The 10,713-nt window shown below is 32.4% G+C and overlaps 2 protein-coding genes across 2 annotated transcripts; both read right to left on the bottom strand.

Annotated features, from left to right (window-relative positions):
- LOC105815220 (olfactory receptor 6C76) lies at window positions 1–987 on the bottom strand. The gene has a single exon (XM_012650366.1). The coding sequence runs from the start codon at window positions 985–987 to the stop codon at window positions 1–3; it is 987 nt and encodes a 328-aa protein (XP_012505820.1).
- A 6,527-nt stretch (window positions 988–7,514) lies between these two features.
- LOC105816120 (olfactory receptor 6C65) lies at window positions 7,515–8,574 on the bottom strand. The gene has a single exon (XM_012651449.1). It carries the CDS (start codon window positions 8,482–8,484, stop codon window positions 7,546–7,548), a length of 939 nt encoding a protein of 312 aa, XP_012506903.1. The 5' UTR covers window positions 8,485–8,574; the 3' UTR covers window positions 7,515–7,545.
- Between the last annotated feature and the right edge of the window lie 2,139 nt (window positions 8,575–10,713).

Here is a 10,713-nt window from a genome sequence, read left to right as displayed (position 1 = left end):
TCAGATCAATGTTTTTGAGGAAAGTATTTTTCTCACAGCATCCTTAAATGCTTGTTTCACCTGCTGGTTCCTTAGAGTGTAAATAAATGGATTCAGCATAGGAGCGACAGAGGTATTGAGCATAGCTACCCCTTTCGTGAAAGCAACTCCTTCCTTTGCTGATGTTTTCACATACATGAAGATGCAGCTTCCGTAAGAGATAGAGACAACAATCATATGTGAGGAGCAAGTTGAGAAGGCCTTTTTTCTTTGCTGAGCTGAGGGGATTCTCAGAATTGTTCTCAGGATATAAGTGTAGGAGAGAATTATTAATGTCAAAGTGGACATGAGAGTAAACAAAGCTAAAATAAAGCTCATGAGCTCTAGAGTACTGGTGTCTGTGCAAGAGATTTGCAGCACAGGAGCTGAGTCACAGGTAAAGTGGTCAATGACATTGGAGTCACAGAAATCCAGCTGTAAGCCCATGGCCAGAGGTGGGAAAATGACCAAGAAAGCAGCCAGCCAGGAGCCGATGACAAGCTGGTAACAGATCTTGTTACTCATGATGGCCGTGTAATGCAGAGGCTTGCAGATAGCCACATAGCGATCATAGGACATGGAGGCCAGGAGGAAAAACTCTGTTGATCCAAGGAAGATAAAGAAAAATAGCTGAGCTGCACAAGCATTGTAGGATATGGATTTGTCCCCAGTTAGAATGCTGATCAAAAATCTGGGATTACAGACAGAAGTAAATGAAATTTCTAAGAAGGAGAAATTCCTGAGGAAGAAATACATGGGGGTCTTCAGGTGGGGATCCAACAGGGTGAGAGTGATGATAGTTAGATTTCCAGTAACGCTCAGTACGTATGTGAGAAATAAAAAGAAGAAAACCACAACCTGTAGTTCTGGATTATCTGTCAGACCCAGGAGGATGAAATCTGTTATGAATGTTCTATTTTTCACTTCTGGTGGTTGATTTCTGTCAGATCTTACTAATAAAATTAACATGGAAAACAGTAAAACAGAGAGTTTAAAGACAATCATATATATTTACGCCAATTTTTTAAAGTATCCTTGTATTTTAACATGAAGCAGCTGGGACTTTTTAAATAGTCTCTCTCTATATTACCCATTTTCTATAATTCTCTCATATCTTTTAAGATATGTCTTCTAGGCTTAATATTGGTGTTTGCCACATGTTTACTCTATCTCCATATCTTACATTTAGTTTTGGGAAATTTACTAATTGCACATAAAGACTTCTAATGCTTCATTATTTAGCTAAAATACAGTAGGCATTATGTTTTTCTTATTTCATCTTTGCCAGGAATAAAAATTCTGATTGATTACGGAAATCAATGATCAACCCAATTTTGTAGAGAAAATTCTAAATGTCTGTTTCTGTTTTTGTGAAGTAGCCACTGCAATCTCTTTTAGTTTATTTCTTGCCCCTTTTTTTATTAAAAAAGTCAGTGTATAAGTCATTCTAATGTTATGTTATGAACATGTAAACAATGATTTATATAAATAGTATCCAATTTTTTTTCTGATACACCACACGTTCTATTTCTGGATAACACTGGAGCTAAATTTCTATATTAATTCTTGATTTTTTAAAAAAGAGGGTCTTTCATTAAAATATAATTAATATAGGGTTTTTCAATCGATTGTTTCAAAATCCCTAATAATAATTTTAAATGAAGTTAGATATAAAATAGCATAGTCAGAAAATATCTTAATGAAGTACATAAATACTTCATATATGAAAATCAGATATGAAACCAGCAAATACTTTACATATGTTATTTAGTAAATATCTTGGCCACCCTTACCAGTAATATGTATCAGATTTTTCTAAGCTAGAAATGTATCAATATTAAGGAAAGCATGCTGTATTTCAAGTATTTCAGATACTTACTAGAAATTACTATTTAAAATAGTTTCACATTTTAGTTTATTGATTTAACAATTATATACACAATATATATGAGACAGAGAGAGAAAAAGGAATGTACCAGAGGAGAGTAATCAATGTTGTATAATCAATAGAATAGAATGAATAGAAGCTGAAATATCACATAAAAATTAATTGAAAATACTTACCCATTTTAAAATTTTGATGCTTGGAGTTAAATATTGAACAGAAAATAATGAGCTCAACTCTTTTAAATCAAAGGTCATGGAGTGAATCAATACTACCTAGAGAAATAACCGCTTTTTTCTCTCCTCCCACAAAGTTGCAGATTTCCTCATAAAGACTTTGATTTTTTGTATAAAAAAAATCCAATGAAATAGTTTCCTCATGCTTTTCCCCAACATTGCCCAAAATCTTGAATCTTCAAATATTGTACCCACAATCTTAACACCAAATCTTTAGATACAAGTTTTGCATTATAAATGAAAAATTTCTAGAATTACTTTTTAATAGGCTATTCTGACATTTCACAGAGGACCATTTCCATTAATTTTCTATAGGAAAAAATTACACATAGCACCTTTAATGTGTTTTTCTATACATAATTTCAGAAATATTCATTAAGGCAAACAAATGCTTAATGACTTTTGGGGTAAACAATAATAGAGCACTAATGAATCCATGTGCAAGATCAACTTTGGGAATCATATTTTAATTGGTTGGTTATGGGACCTGTGTCTCAGGAGAAGACTGAAAAAATTATCAATTTCGATGTTAGCCAGGTATTTGGGGGAGGAGTGAGGCGTAGCGAAAATAAACTAACATTCTCTGTTGTTCATTTTATATGATCCCTGTATCATCCTTAAGACTGTGGGGAAAATCAGTTTAAAATAAGAAAGGCAAAGTGAGCCAGAGGTCTATGAAGGAAAAAGTACCTGGTATAACAATTCATGAAACAATGTTGAATCACTGAAGACTGTTGAGATATACCATTACATCTGAAGCTTACATAGGGAATGTTGCTCCTTTCATCAGTTGAGCTGAGTAACTAGTATTCATTTAAAATTAGAAGAAACTCAAATTTCACCTTTATATTTCTGTATTATTTTCAGCATATGAGTATAAAATCCCCAAAATATCTTCAATACTGTATGCAATATCTATTCATTACATATGAACACAATAGAGTCCATTCTATAGTGATTAAATATAATGCTAAAAAATATTTTTAACAGGTAGAATCTTTTTAAATTAAATATTCTTGTTTAATTAAAAAAATTTTTTTTTGAGACAGAGTCTCGCTCTGTTGCCAGGGCTAGAGTGCTGTGGCATCAGCCTCGCTCACAAACTCTCAAGCGATCCTCCTGCCTCAGCCTCCCAAGTAGCTGGGACTACAGGTGGGCACCACCACAACTGGCTAATTTTTTCTCTTTTTAGTAGAGACGGGGTCTCACTCTTGCTCAGGCTGGTCACGAACTCCTGAACTCAAGCTATCCTCCTGCCTTGGCCTCCCAGAGTGCTAGGATTACAGGTGCGAGCCACGGCACCCAGCCTATTTAATTTTTTTAAGAGACAAAATTTCACTATATTGCCCAGGCTGAAGTGTAGTAGCTATTCATAGGCAAGATCATAATGCACCGTAGCCTGGAACTCCTAGCCTCAAGTGATACTCCTGCTTCAGCCTCCCAAGTAGCTGGGATTACAGGCACATGCCATTGTGCCAGGCTGAAAAATGGTAGCCTCTTGTTGAACATACCGTATAAGTGAAAACCAGGATATTTAAGTTAGATTTTTAATAATGGTATTTCAGTAACAAAACTCACTCAGTAATTGATTTATTTATTGATTTATTGTGACTTTAGCACACCTGCAGAAACAAATGTATTAAAAATTTAAGAAAAAAAATCACAACATGAATCTTTTTGTTTGAACAAGATGTGTTTATGTGGTCTTAATATATATATATATATATATATATTCAAATGTTTATTTATGTGCAGAGATAATGACTGTTAACAATTTAAAGTACACTACTCCAGATATATTTCAGTTTTGGTAACCTGCCTTTGACATTTAGCAATATATTTTTAAGCATCCTATACCTAATTATAAATCTTCATTTGTCCCTAAGTAATAGTTAACCATTTAATATTAACTTAAACATTTACAAGATCAGTTTTAATGACTAAATATGATTTCACTGTATCGATATGCCATAATGAATCAAACCCCTCTTTGTTTAACATACCAATCTTTGAAAATATCTCTTATTATAAATAATATTAGAATGCATAGACATGGATATACATTTTGGCATTATTGTTCTATTACTATTTGAGTGTAAATTTCTTCAAATGCAGTTACTGGGCCACAACTTTGCATACTAAAATGTTCATACATACTTCCATATTTCTCTGGAGAACTATTTGTTACATTACATACTTTTATAAAAGTGGCTGTTTTGATGCCAATTTAGCATATGAAAGATTATACCTTTAATTCTTTCTAGTGTAATAGAGAATAAAATGGTGATTATGTGCCTATTCCAGAGATATTTATTGTATTTTGATAATGTATTACTGATTCCAGAATTTTTATTGGAGTTGTTTATGCTTCAATTTGATACCTGTATTACAGTTATTTATCTTTTTCCCTATTATTTATGGATATCTCAATAAATTTTCTATTTTTTATAAATTTTTAAGTATGTTTTTAAGGAAGAAATATACTATTTTTTATTTATATTTTTGCAAATAGACTCATATAAAAGAATCTAATGTCTATTTTAAATATGTAACCAAAACATATGCTAGTTAAACTTTTAATTTTATAATAAAGCATGATATTCATTAGGAAATTTAGAATGCAAATCCCATTTATTGATTCCAGAGAAGTTTTACTCATAATTAAAACATTAAGGTATCGCTTTTTGAAAAACTGAACACTCTGAGTTGTAAAATGCATGAAATAGTTACTTGATTTTCATATATTAAGAAAATATTGAATAATTTTAGTTGGGTAGACTTGGTAAAGTTTAAGACATTTCTTTACTATGTTGATTCTACTCAGAAGAAGGCCCATGTGACAGGAAATAAAATAGAGGGAATTTGTGAGGAGGAAATAATTTAAGTGTATATGGAAAGAAAGAAACTAGTATAGAGGTAAATGTACTACAGAATAAAATAAGAAGATAAGTTTGCTGTGAATTTTATCAGAATTACTTTTTTACATCCAGTGGTGGGATTGCTGTAATGTAAACTTTTAAAAATGTTTCTAGTTTACTGTGATATACATTTCTGCCTTTGTACCAGAGTAAATTATCACCATATTCCTATTTTTTTCCTTTGTTTTCATTAGGTTTATAATAAATATATTTAACTGTCTGCTTAATACTCAGTGATAAAGAGTTGGAATGTAAAAGTCAATTTCTAAATATCCCATTTGGTATTGTTTTATAGTCTGCATTGAGAATATAACAATTACTAATCCACATAAATTATTAGGGGTAAGTAAATGCAGAAACTCAGCCTAGCTTCACATATTACACTCAAATTCCAAGAGTTACTGATGATTTCCCTATCTGAAAAAGTAATAATTTACTGGGAATATAAGTGGAAACTCATCATGTCACTTCATAACATTAAATACATACTTTCATCATCCTCAAGTGTCACTCTCTTAATATGAACCTGAAATAGCCCATATTATTGGATGTAATGGAATCTAAATCTTTACTTAGTATGAGTTAATCTGTTCAATGAAAATATGTGTGTTTTTGTACCTAACCAAAAAAAAGCAGAGATTAGAGAAAAGTTGTATTAGTCAGTGTTCTCCGAAGAAACAGAACCAATGGGATGGATGGATGGATGGATAGACATATAGATAGATTGATAGACATATAGATATTGATTTATTATAAGAAATTGGCCCATGCAATTATGGATGCTGATAAGTTTCACGATCAACAGTTGGCAAGCTGGAGACCCAGGACCACTGATGGTGTAATTCCAGTCTAAATCCAAAGGTCTGAGAACTAAGAAAACCGATATGTCAGGTAGAGTCCGAAAATCCACATTTCTGGTATGGCTTGCTGGATCCAGGGTTGGAATTAAGGACTTCATCTTCCAAATACTGGGGTTTTGTCTTCTGGCTGCTGAAAGCTGCTTCTGATGGCCAGGATGTGGGCGTAGAAATTGAATGCCATTGTTTCAGAAAGAGCAGATTTAGAAAAGACATAGAAGAAATTAGACTTTCACATCAGGCTAAACCCTAAAAGAAAAATAAAAAACAAAACAAAAAGCAAACACCATGGAAGAAAGAGAATCTGATTTTCATAGTTATCACATTATAAGATTCTAATTTCAAAGTTTTTTTAACAAAAAATCGCAAGGCATACAAAGAAATAAAGTATACAGTCAAATTATCAAAATAAATCAACATAAAATATGTCTGAGGTAGCCCAGATTTTCTTTTTTTGTTTTTCTTCTAGTTGAAATTTTATTTCTTAATTTTCAGAGTTTTAAATTTCACATTTATTTTAGATATTTTTTCCTACTAATCAAATATTGTGTACTACTCGTGATTGTTTGAAAACTGTAAAAGTTGTGATTTGTCTTTGAAGTGTCCTTATGTATTTGGGCATCAATAAAATCGTGTTTTCTGATATTATGTACATGTTAAATAGTTGTGTATAAATCCTGCATTAATTTTCAGTAACTTCATGGATTGCATTTTTATGATCTCCCACCTCTGTCTATTTGATGGTGTAATTTTATGATAATATGATGTTATGAAATATAAAGCCACTGCATTTAATGTAAAAGCAGTCATTTCTAGTAACACTGCGTATAGCACTTCATTGGAGGAGATCTCCTTCCCCAACAGCTCCAACCTCTCACACTTCCTTTTTCTGTTTAGCAGGAAATGTATAATCTGAAAAGATGTAGATAAATATTTCTGATGAAGCAGAGATGGCAAAAAAGGAAACTGGACAGCTTGAAATAGTCCATTTTCACAGAATAACATTGTTTCTCAGCTACTTTTTCCCTGTACAGATTCTGAATATCCGATTCAATAGACTAAGGGAAGAACAGAGTCCTTTCTTCAAAAAATCACAAAGCACAGTTTTCTAAACTTTGAAATTATATGCCATCCTTTTCATTAACTGTAGGTTGCTGTGAATCATTTATTTTCAGGTAGAATTTGAATAGGCTATCTACACTTACTTGATTGTCATACCTCACAGTCTTGATATGTTTGATGTTTGAAATAGATGAACATAAAATGGGAAAATTATAGAAAAACAGGAAAAGATTAAGAATACAGGAAAATATTAATACATTTGAATACAGAAAAAAATAAAAAAATAACTTTTTTAATGACTGTGAAGTTTTTAAGTAGGCTATTTAATTTGAATTCTACCCATCACTGGCCTTTCTATACTGTATTTCCTTTTTTAAAAATAGCATTTATCAGTTACTAAAGTACTAAATAATTTACTATTATGTGACTGCTTAATGTGTCTGTCTTATTATTAGAGGTAAGCTTTACAAGGATGTAAACCTCTGTGTGGTTCATTACTTTGTGTATATCTATCATCTAGAATAATGATTTGTATTTGTTTGTGACTTCAGCTACAGATTTCACTATCATTAGTGCTTGTTTGATGATAACATTTTTTTGGTGCATTCCTTCAGGGCCTGTTTTACCTGCTGGTTCCTTAATGTGTAAATAAAGGGATTCAGCATGGGAGCAACAGAGGTATTAAGTACTGCTACACCTTTGCTCAGAGCCACACCTTCTTTTGCAGATGTTTTTACATACATAAAAATGCAACTCCCATAAGAAATGGAAACCACGATCATATGGGAGGAACAGGTGGAAAAGGCTTTTTTCCGTTGTTGGGCAGATGGGATCTTCAGAATTGTTCTAAGGATGAGTGTGTAGGAAAGAATCACCAAGGCCAAAGTTACCATGAGTGTGAATACTGCTAAGAAAAATGCCATAAGCTCCAGAAACTCTGTATCTGTGCAGGCAATTAGCAGCATAGGAGAAGAGTCACAGGTGAAATGGTCAATAATGTTGGAGTCACAGAAATCCAGTTGGAGGCCCATAATCACTGGGGGAAAAATAATGAGAAAACCAGCCAGCCAGGAGCTGGTAACAAGCTGGTTGCAGACTTTGCTACTCATGACTTTTGTATAATGTAGAGGTTTGCAGATAGCCACATAACGATCATAGGACATGACGGCCAGAAGAAAGAATTCTGTTGATCCCAGAAGGATTAAAAAAAATACTTGTGCCATGCAAGCATTATAGGAAATGGTTGTGTCTCCTGTAGCAATGCTGATCAGAAATCTAGGAATGCAAACTGTTGTAAATGAAATTTCTAAGAAAGAGAAATTCCTAAGGAAGAAATACATGGGAGTTTTCAAATGAACATTTGACAGTGTTAACATAATGATGGTCATGTTTCCACTTACACTCAGTAAGTATGTGATCAACATAAAGGAGAATATCACAACTTGTAACTCTGGATCATCAGTCAGGCCCAGAAGAATGAATTCTCTAATTGATGTCTTATTCGGCATGGCTAAGCTCTGAATTTTAATAGGTCTGTAGGTAAAAAGAGTGACTGTCAACTCATAATATGATTTCAAATACACTTGCAGTGTTCTTATTTTGCACAAATAACCTTAACAGGTGCATTCAACAAAAAGTGGCAAAACAACTATACAACAGAATTGCAAGCTCGTATCAGATTTAATTTAGCATTGAAAAGATTAATCTGATTTATTACTTTTAGAAAACAGATTTTAATTTCAGCTTTGATAATTCCTTGCTATATATTTTTGATTATTTAATTAACACACAGAAAGGTTTTTTTCCAGTTATGAAATGGTAATGATAATAAATATTTAGCTTACTTCATTGTGCTTGTGGAAGATTAACCAGATTACACTGTATTCTGAAAATACAGTGTAATTTTGAAAATGTAATGACCATAAAATTCAAATGCTAATTTTCTCATTAGAACACTGACTTTTGAGTTATAATTCAATATTTTTTGAAATTATTCTTGATTTCCATTCATAGCAAAAAATTAAATACAAAATACATATTTATGAGAAATTCATTGAAATCCCTCTTTCTTGCTGTTATGCAAAATTTACCCTCTTAGGTCTTCTCTGAAGTTGATGAAAATACAATGTCAGCCCTCATTAATGAAAAATTAATAAACGAGATCATAGTATACAAGTTTCAATTGGACTTCTCAATATAGTCAATCACGTAAACAATGAACTAAATCAGATTACTCACATTAAGACTAGATATATTATTTTAGAAAATTGTTGCATGACAACCTTTATCAAGTATGTTTGAAAAATAATCTGATAACTTTCTTGGCTTTCAAAGATGTGATAAGGAAAAGAAATATATTAGAAGGAAGATAATAACAATAATGATAGAAATAATAAATCATATAGCATAAAATATAATAAATTTTGTTTTCCCCTTCTTCTTCTCCTCCTCCACTTTTTCTTCCTCCTATTATAGAAAAGATCTATATAGCCTTTACCCTATGCCCAATCCTTAGGGTAGGCTCTACTAAGAGGCTCATTTTGCAGATGAGAAGATTGATGTACAGATGGGTTATGTTACTTGCCCAAGGTCACATGGGTAGTATATACAGATAGGGTGACATCCATGTTCATCTTTTACTGCACCACTTCCAGTGTTTAACACAGACTGAGGTTCAATTTTATTTGATAAGTAAAAGAGTGAATTAATGATTGAATAATGTATATGCTACCCTGATTAGGACTGGTATCAAGATTCAAAAGTGTGTTTTAGCTCTATGAGCTAAGCTTTGCATCCATGCATCAATTATGATGAATTAGTCAATCCCAATTGATATAGATACCAGTAGTAGTGTGTGCCAACAAAATAGGAATTTTAGGTAATGAGTGTCTTAAAATCCCAGTGAGGCAGATAATCAACACCTTAAAGATATTTACCCGGATTCCTCAGCATGATCTACTGCTTCCAGTACCAGAAAGAGAGAAACCAGGTTGATGATATTTGAGTAAACCATGAGAATAGCCTGACTTAATGAACAGAGTCAAAGTGTGAGGCATTGTGAAGGGCACAGATACAATGAAATGGTGTAGTTTATTCTGTGTCTTGTAGTAGTGCACTAAGTCATACCAACTAAGGTTTATCTAAAAACATGCTGCCTAACTCCTTCCTGAGGCAGGTGTTGTACACTTCTGAACTCAGCTATTACAAATATAGGAAGACCTTGGCAGAGAAAATAATGAAAGAATTGACAAATGCCTTCATGATGCATTTCAGAGAGTAATTGTTAAGAGTTCTATAATTTAGAAAGACAAATTAACAACATGAATAAAGAAGAAATATACTCACTTTTTTGTTATTCCTTGGTGGATTCAAGTCACAGTTTAAACCTAAATAGGTTTCTGATTATTTATAATAAGAGAAGCATGTGTTTTAGATAGAAAAGTCTTCCTTCAGTGTTACATCTTTTATCAGACTAATTCACTTTTGTACAGCTAACCAATTATTGAAATTTAAAGATTTCGTCTAGATTCCTCCTTGTCATAAACCGTCCATTTCTCAATCCAAAATCCAATCCGTGAGGATAAGAAAATCCAATCGGCATATTTTCAAAAAAATTTTTTTGAAGCCTAAACATCAAGTGTTTCATGACTTTTTTGACATTGCTCAGTGATAAAGATTTTCCAGAAAGCTTTTCTCCAAAAGAAACAGATAACTTATGTGTGTTTTTGAATATATTA

This window comes from Propithecus coquereli, unplaced genomic scaffold, assembly GCF_000956105.1.
Source record: "Propithecus coquereli isolate 6110/MARCELLA unplaced genomic scaffold, Pcoq_1.0 Scaffold111, whole genome shotgun sequence".
NCBI classification, from domain to species: Eukaryota; Metazoa; Chordata; class Mammalia; order Primates; family Indriidae; genus Propithecus; species Propithecus coquereli.
Note: the sequence above shows the minus strand (reverse complement) of the source record. Positions and strands in the feature narration are given on the sequence as shown.

Bases quoted from the DNA above. Each gene is read 5' to 3' on its own strand.
- LOC105815220 (XM_012650366.1), bottom strand. From the start codon at position 987: ATGTTAATTTTATTAGTAAGATCTGACAGAAATCAACCACCAGAAGTG.
- LOC105816120 (XM_012651449.1), bottom strand. From the start codon at position 8,484: ATGCCGAATAAGACATCAATTAGAGAATTCATTCTTCTGGGCCTGACT.